Genomic DNA, 18,871 nt, shown 5'->3' with positions numbered 1-18,871 from the left:
TGTGCCTTTGTGAGTTTATATGCATCACATGGCCAGTGTCCATGGAGGCCAGAGGGTGTCAGATCCACCAGAACTGGAGACAGATGGGTTGTGAGTCACCTGATATGGGTGCTGGGAAGCTGGGTCCTGTACAAGAGCAGGAAGTACCCCTAACCACTCTCTCAAGCTACCCTCCTGTAATTTTTATTTAACAGTTCTCATCTTTCAGTTTTCATCTTCCACTCTGGTAAAAGTGCAATGAAAACACAGTGCATTGGAGCTACCCTCAATTATTGCCATTCTGATATTCTAATCTCAACCCATCATTCCTTGCTCCTGGTGCCTTCATGTTTACACAGTTCTCTGATGTTATTCTAGCCAAGGATAGCACACTTAATGTCAACAGATTATTAAACACTTAACTTTTGAGTAGGTAGGTAGAATGACTAATGCCTCTAATTCCAGTACTTAGGAGGTTGAGACAGGAAGATTGCAACTTGGGCTATACAATAAAGTTCCATCCCAACCTAGCCTACAGAGTGAAACCCTGTCTCCAAAACCAAAGCAAACCAACTAACCAACCAAACTAAATGAAGAAGTAAAAATGCCCAAACAAAAACACTTAAAAAAAAACCCTTATTCTTCTCTCTTACATTACATTCCAACTGCAGGTTCCCCTCCATCCACTCCTCTCAGTCCCTGCCCCAACCTTCTCTCTCTCCCAGATCAACTCTTCCTTTGTTTTCCTTAAAAAAAAAAAAAAAAAAAAAAAAGAGCAGGCCTCCCATTGGTATCCACAGAACATGGCCTAACAAGATACAATAAGACTAGGCACAAACCCTCATATCAAGGTTGGATGAGGCAACCCACAGCAAGAGGAAAAGGGGTCCCAAGCACAGGCTAAAGAGTCAGAGACACCCCAACTCCCATTGTTGGAAGTCCTACAAGAACACTAAGCTATGCGACTATAAGGTGTATGCACAAGACCTAGATCAGACCCATACAGGGTCCATGTTTGTCACTTCAGCCTCTGTGAGCCCATATGAGCCCTGTTCTTGTGGTGTCTTCAATCCCTTCTGCTGTACTCATAGATTGATGCCAACTCAATTGTCATCAGAGCATCATCATCTGGCAACTGATGGGAGCAGATGCAGAGACTCATAGTCAAGCATTAGGCAGAGCTCGGGAATTCCGCTGAGGAGGGGGAGGAAGGATTGTAGGAACAAAAACAATTTTCAGAGGATATTGTACACCATAAACATTGCTATTACAACTATCAAGTGGACAGTTATTCTGGAGCTTGGAATATGCTCTGTGACTAGGAGTCCTATGAACACAATGTAAAATCAAGTAGATCAAAGCATGAGATATCTCTATCTCACCAAGTAGTGTTTTTGTTAATTTTTATAACTGAATTTTTGTAATACCAGTATAGCTATGTGTGCAATGAGAAGTGCCAGCCAGGGCAATCATCCCTCCTTGATTATTTAGTAGGCAGCATTTCTGTCATTCTGAGGAATGAGTCAGTTAAAGCCAAGAGTGCAATCTCTGTGAAAGAGATTATCAGTGAGATTTTGAACATTGCCATTAAGGGTGTTACTGAAGTTATCAAGAGATCTCTTAGGAAATGCTGATATGTCTCAAATCCAACAACAAAAAGACCCTTAGAGTGTGCACTAACTGTGCACCAGCCATGAATTCCATCTTTTAATTTGCAATTTTAGCTTTGACCATTTTGCTAAGAGTCTGCTATGTGCAAACAGAGTTCTAGATCCTAGGATGGACTTAGGAAGGAGTGTGGGCAAAGAGCAGGTTGGGAATAATGGTAGGTGTTGGGGAGAATGGCTGTGGAAGCATGAAGACCTGAGTTTGGATCCCCAAAACCCATGTGAAGCAGTCAGGCATGGATGCCTGAACCTATAATCCCATGTGTGGTGAGAGAGTGGGGAATGGGAGACTGGGAGTTCCCTAGAGCTTGCTGGCCACCTACTTGATGAGCTCTGGATTCAGGGAGGGAGACTAGCTCAAAAGGTGAGGTGGAGAGCAACAGGGAAAGAGGACTTCTGGGCTCCATACAGGTGCACACACACACACACACACACACACACACACACACACACACACACACACACACAAATACATTAAACTCACACACGTAAGTTTTTACAAAGAATGATTGGCACAATCTACAAGAAGGGAGGCAAATGGTTATTATTTATTATCAGTGTTTTTAGTGCTGGGCAAACATTCTTTGCAGCATTCTCTACCTGCCACCACCTTCCCTTCATGCTGAGCAGTGAAAGTTGCCTTCCAGAACCTGAATGTCCCCTCTTGTCCACCATCCATCTTCTTCATACTGGAACTCAAGAACTGAGATGACTTCTTTCTCCCCGCCTGCCCCCTGTCGCAAAGCTCTTATTACGTTATGTTTTTTCCATTTCTTCATAATTCAGTGGAAGATGCGTCCCTCCATTGCTTGATCTTCTCTGGTATCACTGAGTTTCCATAGAGTTAGGTGGGAGTGCTTGGTTGTGCAGCCTTCTTGAGATTAGGTAGGAAGGAAGGTGTGCACCTTCATAGGGTTCTACTAGGTGTTGTATGTTGCAGTGCTTACTATTTGATAAATTCATGGCTCACCAAGCCTTTCTGGTATACCTGGGAATGGCTAGCTCATCTCAAGGTAACCACCAGTAAAGTGAGAGGCCCAGAGCAGTGTCTGGGTGGAGGCTGCTGGCTGGGTAGGAGTGGATCCAGTCTTGCTTTTGATGTAGCTGTTACTAATGCCAGAGCTCTTCCCATGCTGAGAGTGGTGCCAGATCCTAGTCCTGACTTATCCTAGAACTAGCGTGTTGGAGAAAAAGGTTTTAACTTTCCAATGTAAATGTAGAAGGAACATAGTGTAAATTCCATCAGCCACATGTTCCCTTACAAAGCAGTTAGTGTTTGTATCTTTGAAACTTGATGGAAGGACTAATCAATGCCTAGAAAATCAGGCTAGGGAGATGGCTCAGCTATTAAGAGCACTTTTTGCTTTTGCAGAGGACACAGGTTTGGTTCCCAGTATTCACATGGCTAAACATAGATAAGAATTATGGGCTAATTTAAGTGTAAGAGTTAATTAGTAATAAGCCTGAGCTACTGGCCAAACATTTATAATTAATAGAAGTCTCTGTGTGGTAATTTGGGAAGCAGCTGCTGGGTATTTGGGAGTTGCTGGCAAGACAGAAAATTCTGCTTACACACAAAATCTGTAATTCTAGTTCCAGGGAATCCAATTCCTTCTCCTGCCACCATAGGCACCAAGTACATGTGCAGTACATGTACAGATATGCAGACAAATACACAGAGAAATAAAAATAATTTTTAAAGATCAGAAAAAGATGATGTCACATAATACCAACAACTACTGTCTGAAAATAAAACAAACCACTCCAAATAGATAGGAAAAAGTTAGAAAAGAAAATAACCGATGATTCAGAGGTAAGAGGTCCTAAAGAGTTGAACACATGGAAAGGTGCTCCCCCTCTAGTAGGAAAGGCAGTATATACAATGTGAGACATGATCCTACATTCCCCAGATTGGAAAAAGTTTTTAAGTCTAGTAAGAATATGGGGAACTGAATGAGTATGAGTGCAAGAAGGAGAGAAAAATGGGGGACATTTAGCAAGAATGAGTTGAGTTGAAGATGCAACTGCTTTTGGACCAATAATTCCATTTCTGGCTGCATACCTCAGGGAGATTCTCACGTGAATAAAGAGGTGCACAGAGATGTCTGGGGATGATTGCATCAGCACAGTCTATGACAGAGACAACATGGAAGGAAGTCATATGGTCATCAGTGGGGAAATGGATGAGCTGGGGTAATGACTTAACACAGTCTATGTGGGAGATGGACTGAAGGGCCTTCACTGAGATGTTTTTTAGGCATAAATCTCAAATGTAATTTTCAGTTAAAAAAAAGCAAATCTTAAATTGCTCACAATGGTACACATCTGTGGTCTTAGCTACTTGGGAATCTGAGGCAGGAAGATACTGAGTCAGGAGTTTGAGACCAGCTTGAGTAAGATATTGAAAATGTATCTAAAGAAAAAAAACCAAAAAACAAACACAAACAAAAAAGCAGCTCTTAGAATATTGTATAGAATACATTTTATTTGAATAAAAATATAAATCACGTGTTGTTATGATTCTATAAAGAAGTAGTGATTCCTAAACATAGAAGAAAAGCTAGATACCAATGTCAGGATGATGGTTAGTACCCTGGAAGGGAGAAAGAATGTCCTCAATTCTTAACTTACAGTTCCAAGACTTTTGGTGGTGTAAAAGCACACATATACAGCCTTTCTGGTTTTGGCTTTAATGACAATATTTAGACAATTTGCATGAGTATAGCACCTTACTATAAAACAGGCTTGTGTTAGATTGGTCTGCCCAATTATAGGCTAATGAAAGAAAAGTGTTTGGGGGCATGTTGAAAGTAGACCAGGCTAAGCCACAATGTTGAGTATGTTAGATGTATTAAATGCATTTCTATCCTTTTTAATTTGCATACCAAGTAACAGGTTTCCTTATGGTATTTTCATACACCCACAGTTTTGTCTGTTTCTCCCATCGGCTCCTCTCTCCTGTCTCCTAGGCCCTATCCTTGCCATACTCATCTGCCCTAGGAATTCCCTCTTCCTCTTTCACAGCACATGGGTTGTATTAGTCTCCCCGCCCTCTCTCTTAAAGATTCATTTGCCCAATCTCATGGGCCTTCCTTTGCAGCCTCAACCTACCCTTACTCCCCCATTTGTATGCTTTTGACTTTTGATAATTTCAATCTGAATTTGTTTTATCAGAAAATAACTCTGTCATAGACTATGGAGCTACTGCATAGCAAAATGTGAAGGCATGAAGCGTAGGTGGTGGAAACATGGGTGTTGTCATGTTTTAGGATGCATGCAACTTTTACTGCAAAGCATCCATATCTTTGGAACTTCATCATTTTTTTCCCCTTGCCTGGGCAAGTGCTGGACCTGACACTCAGGATAGCTATTTCTCCTAACAAGTTCTGCAGAAGGGAGAAAGAAGCCCATGAACAGTGATGTCCCTGATGCTGAGTGACTCGTGCTGAATTGATCCCTTCCCCTGGCCCCACTGCCCCCAGTGTTTAGTGGTGCTTCTGTGAGCTTCTGTTAAGGATCGTTGACCATAGTACCACTAAGGATACCAAGTGCCAGCTCAACTCATAAGCGATGTTGAGAACTCCCAGCCAGTCACTTGGACCTTAGCAATGAACCCATTTTGATTTTTTTTTTTTTTTACAGTCTCATTATGTAGCCCTGGCTGACCTAGAACTCACTATGAAGACCAGGCTTACCTTGAACTCCTGGGCAGTCTGGCTTCCTCAGCTTTCCAAATGCTGGGATTATAGGCATGTACCTGGCTCTCAATGAGACTCTATTAGTTAGAACATTGAGAACTCACTGAGTGTTAACTTGAGCTTTGATCTGTGGTCAGCTTCTTTACTCTTAGTCCAGAGCTCCTAGACAAGTGAATTCCTAGCAGTGAATTCCTCTTTGTTCTGTAGTCGTATGCTTTTGTAGGTGATGTGTAAGATGGTCACAAGTGACTTGTATGTTTTTTTTTCTTGCTGTGTTTTTAGCTCACGTACACGTATAAAGAGTCCCCATCTCTGAGCCGTTATTTCACTTCTGCTGACATCGTGGACTTCAGGTAAGAGCACAGAACTTTACTATCTTTCTCAGAAGAACACCCACCCACCTTCCCAAGCCATCATTATTTCCCCACAATGATTTCCTTGAGCCTTGGTGCAGGAAAGGGGCGGATAATAGAATCACAGTGTCATGCTGGGATGGTTTCTGGAAACTGCCTAGCTCAGTTGATATCTCACAATGCAGAAAAAAAGGAAATCACAGACTAACTATGTGATTCAACTAAGGCCACACACAGAGAGGAAAAGTCTGTCCAAGGGAAACATTTCTGTTTAACAAAAGATACGCAAATAAATTAAAGGCAGAAATAGACATAAATCTCAGAGAGTGATGTACTGGAAGTGACATGATCTATATGGCACAAAAGTGATTTAGGACTATATTCTCCTCATGTAATATTAAGAATACACAGACACACCTGTCAGCTACGTCTATCTTCTGCCTCCTTTATGTGCTACCACTGATGACTAATTAATTACTCTCACCCCTACAAAATTAACATCCCTCACTGTTTGCCTTGGTTTTTTTCCTGTGAACATATTTATTATATACAGTGTGTGTGTCTATACACATACTTTTTTCTTTTTAATTCCATGTATTTTTTAATAGTTTGAGGATATAGACCAAAGAGTGTGTGTGTGTGTGTGTGTGTGTGTGTGTGTGTGTGTAGGTAGTCATTTAATTAATTATCATTTTATATCACAGACATGACTGGAAGTATTTTAAACAAGATTTCCGTGACAAAGCCTTATTGTCCATTGGTCCTCAGGTGTCACTGGGAGGTAGCCACCCAAGTCCGTGTTATGTATTGAGACCCTCCCACTCAAGCCAGAGTGTCAGTAGACACCAGTGCTGACCTGGTGGGGTAGGACCAGAAAGGATCTGAAGTCTGGGGCCACTGTCCTTCTTCTCCATAAGTCTCTGTAGGCACATGCTGCCCAATTCTGACCCTGCTGCCTTTCATCATAGGTCACCAGCACAAAAATGGAAGTAGGAAAGGGAGAAGTGCACAGCCAGACCTCACATGCTTTGATTGACCCAACTTTCTGAGGGAGGATGATTCCCCCACCCCAGAGCACACATGCACACATGCACCCATGTACACACACACACACACACACACACAGATCTTAAAAAAGTTTTTTTGAAAGAAAAATCCAAGGACTTTAGTATTTCCGATAAAGAAATTCTACAATAAATAAATAAATATATATATATATATTTCTAGATAGGTCTTTCCAAGAGTCTGTCCTTATACTATGGATATAAAGAATCTGGGGTTAGTAGACATTGTGGAAACGCACCAGAAAACTGAGCAAAACAGCTCTAGAAGTCCGGCCAAGATGTAATATTAGAGAACTCTCCACCCCCCACTCCCAGCTGAGGCCTAAACTCAGGGCCTTAAGCTTGCTTGCTAGGCAAGCGCTTTATTACTGAGCTAAATCCCCAAACCCCTAAAGAATTTGTTTTTACAAGTTATTTGGGGGCTGAAGAGATGGCTCAGCTGTTGAGAGCATTTTCTGCTCTTCCAGGGAACCTGAGTTCAGTTCCCAGCACCCATGTTTGGTAGCTCACAACCACCTGACTCCAGTTCCAGGGGATCTAACATCCCTATGGATACACACACACACACACACACACACACACACACACACACACACACACACCACATACATACACACACATGCATGCACACATGCACCCATGTACACACACACACACACACACACACACAGATCTTAAAAAAGTTTTTTTGAAAGAAAAATCCAAGGACTTTAGTATTTCCGATAAAGAAATTCTACAATAAATAAATAAATATATATATATATTTCTAGATAGGGTTTCTCTCTTTGTAGCCTTGGCTGTCCTGGAACTTGCTCTGTAGACCAGATTGAACTTGAAATCAGAGATCCACCTGCCTCTGTCTCCCAAGTGCTGGGATTAAAATTGTGTGCTACCACTGCCTGGTACAACCCCCCCACCCCCCCACCCCCGTTTTTGAGAAAGGGTCTGATGTAGTCCAGCTGACCTCAAACTCATGTAACCAAGGTTGACCTTAAGCTTCAGAGTCTCCTGCCTCTGCATGCTGGGATGACAGGCATGTGTCATCACGCCAGGTTTTATGTAGTACCAGGGTTTAAAGGGTTTCATACATGCTACGCAAACAATCCACCAACCAAGCCATACCCCACATTTTTGTTGTATTTTAAAAGCTTACTTAACGTTTTGAAAATATTGACCTGAGAAACAAAGATCACCACATCTAAAAGATTGCCCTTGCATGTGGGAAAAGAGATCCCTGTCCGTGGCTCATGCATTTGTGTCTACAGAGAGTTCTTGACCTTGGACCAGGATTGGCTCAGGAGAAACCTGAAAGTACTGTTTGTTGTATCAGTTGCCGGACCCACTGCAGTGGTGGGCAGCTGTGGGAAAGCCCATAGGAAAACATCTCTCAAATTTCTGCCCTTTGTAAATCCACCTGGGGAGTTGGGGTTGGGGAGGCAGGGGCGACCGGGATGGAGTTCGAAGACTGGGTCGGGCAGCTTGATACTCTTACTTTGCTTCCAGCTTGATATTCTGAAAGTCCACCTCAGGCCCCTTTCATTAGCTAGCCCAGATCCTTAGCAGTGAGCATGGAGGGTTGCTTCTTGCCCTCCTGGCCATCCTCCTTAGTGATAAATCACACCGCTCAGGGATAATTAAGGACACCCACAACCTCGGGTAGCTGGAATGGAGTAAAAAAATGGGCTTTTAAGCCTACCTTTAGTGGAATACTGGTACCTGGGCTTTGTTAGAGTCTAAACTTCGTTGTTTATTTGGTTCACAGAGCTTGGCACACTTCTTTGCTGTTTGGGAAAGTTAACAAACTGAGTCATCCCCTGCATTTTAAAATGTACAGTCATTAGCCTATGTGATGTATGGCCTCAAGAGGGCGCTCTTTGCCTATCCTTAGAAGGGCAGTGGCCTGATTAAGAGACTGAAGCATCTATAAAACTCCTCCTGGAAGAATCTCTCTGATGTGACTGCTTGTTAATTTTTTTTTATTGCTGAGCCTAATCTGGGTCATTTTGACCATAGAAATAGAATAACTGTGAGGTAGTGTCTAAAGGGCAGCTCAAGCTACTAATTAAGGATAGAACTATAATTACTTTCACTATAAAAAAATTGGAAAAAAAAATGTGTCCTGAAAGATAAAAGGGTTAGGGCCTCCTCAGGGTTGAAAATTCCTTAGGCCTCATTACTAAAAGATAAATTTGGTCATCATGACTTAGAGGACTCCGGAAGTGGACATGGGAAGCATCCCCACCCCACCCCCCAAACACAGGAGGTATGTATGACTCACTGCTGGTGCACAGGGCATTTTCTGGGAGATCAAGAGGTCTGGAGCTAGCTCAGGGTAATGCGCCTTGGGTCAGACCATAATCATTTTTATAGGTTAACTGGTTAAACTTGGGAGAGCGTATGATCAAGTGTGTGTGTGTGTGTGTGTGTGTGTGTGTGTGTGTGTGTGTGTGTGTCTGTGCGAAAACTTACAAAAGAATAAATAAACATTTTTAAAGAACTCATTAAACTGACTAGCTCTGTTGTGTCCACATGGTGGCAGCCCTGAGAACAGGGGAATAGGGATGGAGGAAGGGGGGAAAGGTCAGGCTCCCTGCTCGCTCTGCAGTATGAAAGGCTGATGTTGTATGGGTGCTGTGACAACTCTCAGTCTTTCTTTATGATAGCTGGGCTGTGTCCTGCTCTTCCAAAGGCCACTCTCAGTGGACCCCTAAAGTGTGAGCAGTTGGTGGTGGTTGTGTGATGGCCGGAGGAGGAGGGCTCTAGGCAGAGCATTCTCCTAGGCTAGTGTACCCTCTGAAGCTGGTGACGGGAAGATGTGGAGCTAAAGAAGTGTTAATGCTAAAAGTGGTTTCTGAGCCTCAGCCTCACTGTGATTCCATTTATTCATTATAATGTCTGTCTGTCTGTTTTACTGGTTTGGCTTCCAGTGTTGAAAACGCCACGGTAACCTATCACTTGCAGTTCGGAGTTCCAGCTGAAGATGATAGCTTCATGGAGTACATGATGAGTGAAGAGCTGGTGCTTGGCATTATGAGACAGAACCTTCACGATAAGAATATATCCAGTTGTGAGAGTCTCGGGCTTGATCCGGAATCTCTCTTGCTCTATGGTAAGTAGAGAAAGCCAAGAAGCGGGACTTGGAATGATGAGCAAGTGAACAGACTAGGACCGGTGGCCTGGTTTGGCAGTGTTGGTGCCTTGCATTGTGTCCAATCATTTATCCATTCACTCTTCCTCAAACCACTCTCTTGCTCTGGAACTTACAACCCATAAGCAGATAGAGTAGTGAGAAGGCATCGTAGGAAAGAATCAACCATGGTTACTGAGAACCCCACCGCAGAAGATCAGCCTCTCTCCATGTAGTGTCCACCAGGGCCGATGTGAGTACCTCCACCTAAGCCAGCCACCCAACACCACGTTCCTTGTCAGTTTCTCCTGGCACACTGAAGGTGATTGGAGGTGCTCAAACTTTAGCTGTTGTCACAGTTAGATCACAAAGAAGTGTCAAATGTCAAAATGCCTTCATTATCCAAAAGGCTCCAGCATATTTATCACTGATTGTACCAAAATAAATGAGCATCCATTTGCTTTGCAAATAAAATATGAATTATTTTGCAAGTAAATGAGCCTTTTGAAGAGTATTCAGCATGCATGTATGTCTACATATATGCCTGTGTGCATTTGTGCAGGCATACAGAGAGTAAAGTTTCTCTATTTAGAACTGACGGCGATCCCAATTTGGCCTAAGATTTTTATACTCAGACTCAATAAAACCATATACAAAAACACAAATGTTCAAAGCCATTTTGGTTTTTGGAAATTAGTGACTGGCCTAGTTTCACTTCTGTGGCTGGGATGAAACCCGATTTCAGGTTCCAGTTCGTGACTGCAGGGAGCTCAGGGCAGCAGGAACTTCCAGTTTCTAGTCACATCAGAGCCACCGTCAAGAGCAGAGGGGAATGAACACACTCACACTTAGTGCTCATCTATTTTCTCTACTCTTGCAGAATCCAGAGCTCCAGATTGGGGAATGGCACTGCCCACTTTCAGACTGAGCCCTCTCACATCAATTAAGGCAATCAACACAGCATCTCCCCCCTGCCAGCTGCTCCCCACCCCCAGACACACAGGCCAAGATGACCTAGTCAACCCCTCGTTGAGATTCTTTTCCCGGGTGATTCTGTTTCAGGTCATGTGGACAATGAAAACTAAGCCTGGCAGTAACTTTGGTTTGTCTTTGTCTTCTTTCTAGAATGAAGTGGTGGAGGTTGGTCTGTGTTGGAAAGCAGCGCTCTGCAGTTTCAGAGCGAAGAGAATTCAGAAACCTATCTAGTAGTGGCCAGAAGGAGGAGATGGTCCTCCCACTGATTCTGCACAGATAGGAAGTCTGGCTCCATATCCAGAATTCGTGAAAGCTGTTCATGAGAGCTGTCCCAGTGGGGTTCAGGTGCTAGATGAGGTCTGGGATGGATCAAAGACCCCACAGCATGAGATTCCTGCTGCCTTTGAAGCACTGGCTGCCTCTACTCACACATGGATGCTATTCCTGTAGAGCAAGGATAGTACCTGACTTTGTTTTAGGCAGGTTCTGTTAGCCTGAGCTGATGGGGCAAGGCAAAAGCAAGTAGTCAGGGGAAGGAGAGGGAAACCAAGTCAGTTGGTCATTCAAGCTGGAGTCCCCCACACAATTATATTTCATGGACCCCTAAACTAAGGGTGGGAGGAAGAGAAAGATACTTCCAAGACCTAAGTAGCATAGCTCTTCATCTACCTCCACTACCTCCACCTGCATAGGTGTATGAACAGCTGAGCTCAGGCATATCACTGAGTGTTACATTTGGAAATATGTTCAATGCGTCTTGTTTCTCTTTTCTTTATTGTTCCTGAGATGCCTCAGTATCTTTTTTTTTAAACATAAGTCTGTGAGTTTTGAACATGCTCTGTCCTTTAAGAGTGTTTATTATTGTTATTGTAAAAGTCATCAAAGGATCATTAGGACTACTTATTTCCTGCTGCTGATACCACACACTGGTTTTGCATCACCTGGTGCCACCAGCCTTCCTGTAGGACACAGTTTCTTGAGTTGTTGCCTGTGTGTCTTATGGCAGATGGTCGCTAAGCAGAGGATCGCTGTCCTTTTGAAACTGTCAAAAGAGGCATACCCATCCCTTGGAAGGCCAGGAGGAAGTTAGTGACTGTATCAGTCCTCCGTACATAGAGAATGTCTGTCATGAGGGAATAGAATATTTGTTTTGTTGGGGTAATTGTCTTCCTGGATATTTTCTGGGACAGAGGTTTTTTTTCATTGTTGTATAATGAGAAATCTCCCAGCCTGATACCTTAGATGGATTAGCCATGGATGCAGGTCAGTGCGACAGGCAGCTATGTGAGCCTGTGTCAAGTGTAGGCTTCTGGACAATGTGAATTTGCTTTCTTATTTAACTACTATATACTATAGTAATAATAATTGCTATATTGTAATTTATTGTTTCATTTTCAGTATAGTTCCTTAAACTGCTGAAGCAGGTGGATGTTTCTTCTTCCCCTTTTATTTTTTTACACATCAAATGTGAACCTCCCTATGTGTGTACTCTTTTGAAAGCAATTTTAATATATAATGATTTTAAAACATGTACAATAAATTATTTTTGCAACTGTGTTGGTTTATCATCTGCCTCTCAGGTCTTCCGTCCCTAAGGCCATGTGTCTAAGGCCATGTGTTAGGTGGGCATTTTGCAGAAAACAGGGATAGAAGTGACTGTGTGGACGGAGGCAGCTTCCTCTTCTGTGTGAAAAAGATGAAGCCCATCTTGGGCTGGGATTGGCTGGGCCCTCTCATTTCCAGGGCGAGTGGGAGGAGTTTGCCCCCTCTCCCGCTTCTCTGTAGTTCTTCTTAGGCTGAGTGTTACAGTATCAATCTGCATTGTCCCCCACAGGCTTATGTGACAAACACTTGTTTCACAGCAAGCGATACTGTTTCGGGAAGCTGTAAAACCTTTAGGAGGCTCTGCTCACTGGCCAAAGGAGACTGCTAGAGGCAATCATTTGAAGGTTGTAGCCCAGTCCACTTTGTCCAAGCTCCATTTTCTGCTTCCCCCGTCCACCACAACCTGGAATCCCCCTCCATGTGCTCTTGCTGCCGTTAATTACGCTTTCCTGTCACGATGGACTGAAACTATGAGCTAAAATAAATCTTTTCCCCATTGGGTAGGGCTGGAAGGATGGGTCTGTTGGTGTTTGGAGATGGGGTTTGCTTTGTTTCTTTCTTTTTTCTTTTTTTGGGGGGAAACACTAAAATGTAAATACCGTAGTTTTGATTTTTTGACCACTTGACCATAGAGAAAACTTTCCAAGCTTTGACTTTTGGGTGCAATACATTATGGGTAACTAAAGCGTACTGAGATGTTTGGTAAAAATAATCCCATGCACATATACATTGTTTTGTTGCAGAAGGCAAGTTGTGTGGTCACCACACCTCTTAATGACAGGAATAATGCCTGGCGCATCATAAGGTTCAACAAGTACCTAAGAAATAATTGGAGGACTTAGGATGAAAAAACTGTTGCTTTCAGGAAGTCATTTGCCTATGGATAGAAAGAACACTTGTCCTGTTGTCTACAAAATTTTCTAGCCATGTGTCCAAATTTTTAGCTTGGCAATTTAATTTTTTTTTCTAAAAGGTGTTTTTTATGTTTTAAAAATGTTTATTTATTTAGTTTTATTCCTGTGTCTGTGCTTGAGTGTATGAATGTGCCCCACGTGTGTGTATGAGTCCAAGGAGATCAGAAGAGGGCATCAGATCTCCTGGAACTGGAATTGTAGGCAGCTGTGAGTGTCAGAGTGGTGCCGGGACTGACCCTAGGTCCCCTGCAAAAGCAGCAAGCGTTTTTAATCACTGAGCCATCTCTCTAGCCACCTGTAGATGTGAGTCGTTTGTTTTTGTGCATGCATAGGCAATGCCCATGAAGAAGACAGTCAAAGAAGCTGCTAATGTTATTAGACAAACAGGATCTGCACGTATGAAACAGGAAACAGCAGAGAAAAAATAGCCAGGTTTAACTGTAAACAACATAGACAAACTGTAGGGCTGGGGGCAGTCAGAGAAAAGAATGGTCAGTGGAGTCTACTGGAGTCTACTTGAAGACTTTGTGTGAGAAGCAGGAGCTGACCCTGAAGGGCTAGTGAGATAGGAACAAGCAGATTTGTCCTTGCCCATTTGCTCTCTCCTCCCTCCCTCCCTCCCTCCCTCCCTCCCCTCCCTCCCTCCCTCCCTCCCTCTCTCCTCTCTCTCTCTCTCTCTCTCTCTCTCTCTCTCTCTCTCTCTCTCTCTCCTCCCTCCCTCCCTCCCTCCCTCCCTCCCTCCCTCCCTCCCTCTCTCTCTCTCTCTCTCTCTCTCCTCTCTCTCTCTCTCTCTCTCTCTCTCTCTCTTTCTTTCTTGTCAAGACAGGGTTCTCTGTGTAAGAGTCCTAGAACCTCACTCTGTAGACCAGGCTGGCCTCGAACTCACAGAGATCTGCCTGTTTTCTGCCTCCCAAGTGCTGGGATTAAAGGTGTGCACAACCATGCCTGGCTTGCCCATTGGTCTCGTATGATAAAGTTAACACTGTTTTTGTTGGTTTTTTGCTATACTGGGGATTGAACCTAGGACCTCATACATGAACCGCTGAACTGTACCTCCAACTCTGTTTCTTTTTAGATGCAGATTCTTGACAGGAACCCAGAGTGTGATTAATGCAAAGACTGGGAGCAGTATCCCAGTCTTCCCTTCTCTCCCAGTATTAAATAAAGTACATGCCTCTGTTGCTGCTCTCCTTAGTCTGTGCAGTCTTTAACGTCTTTTCTGTGTTTATTGATCTGCAATATCAGAGAGCAGCTTCACATTTTATACCTAGGAGCCAGAGCCTGGAGAGAGAGAGACAGGGGAGAGAGAGAGAGAGAGAGAGAGAGAGAGAGAGAGAGAGAGAGAGAGAGAGAGAAGGAGGAGGAGGAGGAGGAGGAGGAGGAGGAGGAGGAGGAGAAGGAGGAGGCAGAGAGAGGAGGGGGAAGGAGGGAGATCATCTACAGCCCCACAGTTTGTGGGAGACAAAGCCTAGCCCACTGGGTAATCACCCATGAGTGGCCACCCATCCTAGTGGGTGTCCTGAGGGCATACTCAGTTCAGCTTTGATTGGCATCAGAGCATCTGCAAGGAACACGTGTGGTAGGGGAAGAGATGAATTGAGAGAGTCATGAAAATGACTCTGTGGCATTTCTCCAGACACTGAAAAAAAAAAGACTCTAGAAAAACAGGACAGATTTATATTGATCTGTTTAATAGTTGGCAGAACCAATATATCTTCACATTTAGTCTAATTTGTGAACTTTAGAAGCTAGGTTTGGGAAAGAGCCAGTCACCTGTAACAAGAGAAATCCTCTTTTCCTCTTTAGGCTCCTCTCATGACCTGGAAATGCAACTGTTCCCTTTGTAGCCTTCCATCCTGTCTGCCCTCACCCCCCAATCCTTTCCATCCTGTTCTTCTCCATGCCCTTCCATCCTGCCCCTCCCCATACCCTCCATCCTGTCCGCCCTCACCCCCCCAATCCTTTCCATCCTGTTCCCCCCATGCCCTCCATCCTGTCCCTTAGCCCCATGCCTTCCATCCTGTTCCCCCCATGCCCTCCATCCTGTCCCTTACCCCCATGCCCTCCATCCTGAGATACTTAAGAGCCTGTCCTAACCCTACCAGCATTTGAACTTGTCACTGGTACATTTTCCTGCCTTGTCTTCACCCCTTTCCTATTTCTTTCTTCTGCTTTAGATAAGAATTTATTCACAGGCTAGGAGTGTATTTATAGATGCTAAAAGCGTGAGCGGAAACCGCAGAGTCCGCCGTGGCTTGTACAGTGGACCTCTCTCTCTCCATTTTCTGTGCACTGTTTGGAGCCCAGTGCGGGGGAGGGACATTTCTCGTTATATTTGTGACTTGAAAGACTAAATTAGAAACTCGGCCTCAGTTTCTTTCTCAAGAACAGGGATTATTTAAGTGAGGAACTGTATTACTAACCTCTGGAACTGTGTGCATGGGTGCAGGCCTATGCACGTGGGTGTGCACACACGCATACACATCTGTGCTGATGTGTACTTTCTGCAAGACTACACAATTTCATTAGAAATCTTGAAATGTGTGGAAAGGGGGATCAGCATCAGCCTGTGGTAGCCACTAGTATTTTTCTTTATTTTTGAGAATTTAAAACATACATATGATAAAACCCTTCCCCCATTTTCCCCTTCAACTCTTCTCCCAACATACCCCCATCCCACTTTATGCTTTTTTTTTTTGATAATGCAGTAAGCCCCTTTAGAGCTGTCCTTGTGTGGGCATCCACTGAAGCATGGGTAGCCTACCAGACATCACATCCCTGCAACTACCCGCTAGCAACAGCTCCTCAGTAAGTGTAGTGCCGAATCTCATCCACCCCATCTGTACCAGAGGACCAAGTTTGGGCACAGTGGGAATGTTTGGACACAAAGCATCACTTGCTGTAAAATTGGAGTTCTTTTTTAAATTTTATGCAAGAGCATTAGTCATATTTCTCATTACTGTGACAGAAAACCTGAAGGAAGCCACAAGTGTCACAAAGCTTGTTTTGACTCAGAGTTCCAAGGGACACAGTCCATTCTGGCAGGACAGCATGGTGGTTGGAGCCACTGAGTCTGTGGTGGTGGACCTTGTGGCGTGGGCATTCACACCCTGGCAGATTAGGACGCAGGGATCCAGCCAGAACTGGAGCAGGTATCACCTTCAAGTTCCCAGCCTCCCCTCAGAGAACCACTTCTGTTAGCTAGGTCATAGTTCCAAAGTTTTACATCCTCCCTAAGCTCTCACAGCAGGAGACCAAGTGGTTAAGCACGGGGACTGTGGGGACATTTCACATTCCAACCACAACACAGGTCACAGAATGTTTTCTCAGTTTTGCTTCTTTTAATTTACTGATATTTTTGGTTTGATAAATAATATTGTACACATCATAGTAGATTTAAATATGAAATTCCATTTATTATTTGTGAGTTCGTGTGTGTGTGTGTGTGTGTGTGTGTGTGTGTGTGTGTGTGTGTGTGTGTGTAGGTGAGAGGACAACTTTCAGAAATCAGTTCTCTCCTTCCACAGTGGAGTCCTAGGATCGAACCCACTTGTCAGGTTTGCCTAGTAAGCACATTTATCTCACTTGCACCCATAGCAGACGTTTGGAAATACCCCCAAGGGGCTCTTCAGTCTAGACACAGGGCTGTTGTACAGTCCCTCTAATTTTACCGTTCAACCATGCTTCTTTGTCTATTCATTTAGACTTAAGGAGGCCCTGATAAAACATATTGGCTTTTGGGGGACAGATAATATTTCACCAGATGAGGGGCAAACACATACAGCTTATTGTATTTTACTGATAATATTTCCAACCCCTATCTGCCCCCAAAGTTTAGTATCCATGTGAAGGGCTCTAGTGTAGTGTCATCCGTTTGACATCTGCCTTGCTGGAGGGACGTTGGGGGTCCAGGCTTTATACTCTTTTCTACCATTTCTCCTCAGGGTCTATGATAGATGATATGACGGTTAGGGCTTTTTTTTTTTTTATCAATTTGACACAAACTACAGTCACCTAGGAAGAGGGAACCTCAGTTTAGGAATCACCTCCACTGGATTGGCCCGTGAGCATGTCTGTGGGGCCCTGTCTTGACTGATGATTGATGTGGGAGGGCCCAGACAACTGTGCCAGTGCCACCCCTGAGCAGGTGGTCCTGGGTTGTAGAAGAAAGCAAACTAAGAGAGCTGTAAGTAGCATTCCTCCATGGCCTCTGCCTCACTTCCTGCCTCACGCCCCAGCCCTGGAGGAGTATGATTGGAACAGATACGTCAAATACACCCTTTCTTCCTTAATTAACTCTTTGCCAGTGCTTTATCACAGCAGTAGAAAGGAAACTAGAGTAGATGACCGTATGTCAGATGTCGCCCTCCCATGTCCGGGGGCACTAGACTGAGCCTCAAGTAAGTGGGTCAGAGTTGAAGGCAAAAAGGAAACGAGGGCTTGAGTCAGTCACTGGCCCACACTGCTTCCCATAAGCCATGTGTTACGTCTTGTACAGCATTTCCTATCACCATGGACACGCCCTTTGAACCCAAGCGACTTCTGGCCAAAGTCTAAAGTTAGGCTTCGGTGTGAAAGACAGCTGTAGAAGAAGGGAGTTAGCTGAGACCGAGGTACTGAGGTCTGGTCAGCTTGTTAGCTGCAGATGATCAACAGGCTTACATCTCAGCAGACTCACTCAGAGGACCTCAAGCCACTGCATTTCCTCTCAATGGGGACTTGGTCTGTTTTGTTTTTTATTCATTCATTTATTTATTTATTCATTCATTCATTCATTTATTTATTCATTTATTTATTTATTTATTTATTTGTGTGTGTGTGTATGTGTGTATATGCCCACATGTGTGCAAGTGTATGTGCATATGTGTATGCCTTGTACACACTAAACAAGGATCCTATTACTGAGCTACCTCCCTAATACCTCGTGACATTTTAAGTAGAAAGTTATTCAGCTTTGAGCACAAAGAGGTAATTAAATGAACAGTGCATCCAGAGCTTGTCTCAATGAACATCTTGCCGTTTTAGCATCCCTAAAATTAGGACAGTGGCCATGAGGTAAATAAAATAACATCTTGAGGATGCAGGTGTGAATGTAGAAATAGTCTAATTTGCTAATAACTGTTTTCGTCTCGCTCATCTCGTTTGTGGTTTAATATTTTCTCGCCATTTCATCGGTATCTGCTCCTAACGAGTTGCATCAATAACCAATCACAGTCCCCTTAAGTTTATCTCAAACTGTCATTGTTTGGGGCAAAGGTCTTCAAAGTTATTGTCCAGAATAGGTTAAACTGAAGATATTTTTAGCTTTGTGAAGCTCTGGTCTGTGTCACAAATCAACTCTACCATGGTTGAGCAACCCTAGATAGTATGTAGACAAATCAGTGTGGCTGTTTTTCAATAAACCTTTATCTACAAAAACAGGTGGTGGGTCAGATTTGGTCAGTCAGCAGGTTATGCATACTTGGCTAACAGAGGGTAGATACAATTCC

General features: G+C 43.7%; 1 protein-coding gene across 1 annotated transcript in view; it reads left to right on the top strand.

Annotated features, from left to right (window-relative positions):
* CUNH3orf52 (chromosome unknown C3orf52 homolog) overlaps nt 1-12,335 on the top strand; it is a 34,190-nt gene extending 21,855 nt beyond the window's left edge. The window contains exons 4-6 of the mRNA XM_052739758.1: nt 5,627-5,697; nt 9,689-9,870; nt 11,014-12,335. Of these exons, the coding sequence (XP_052595718.1) occupies nt 5,627-5,697; nt 9,689-9,870; nt 11,014-11,018 (258 nt within the window). The 3' untranslated portion in view covers nt 11,019-12,335. The remainder of the gene's footprint in view (nt 1-5,626; nt 5,698-9,688; nt 9,871-11,013) is intronic.
* The last annotated feature ends 6,536 nt before the right edge of the window (nt 12,336-18,871 follow it).

This window comes from Peromyscus californicus, unplaced genomic scaffold (genome assembly GCF_007827085.1).
Source record: "Peromyscus californicus insignis strain IS unplaced genomic scaffold, ASM782708v3 Scaffold_16__1_contigs__length_79575227, whole genome shotgun sequence".
Classification (NCBI taxonomy): Eukaryota; Metazoa; Chordata; class Mammalia; order Rodentia; family Cricetidae; genus Peromyscus; species Peromyscus californicus.
The sequence above is the reverse complement of the archived record's forward strand: the minus strand, read 5'-3'. Positions and strand labels throughout refer to the sequence as shown.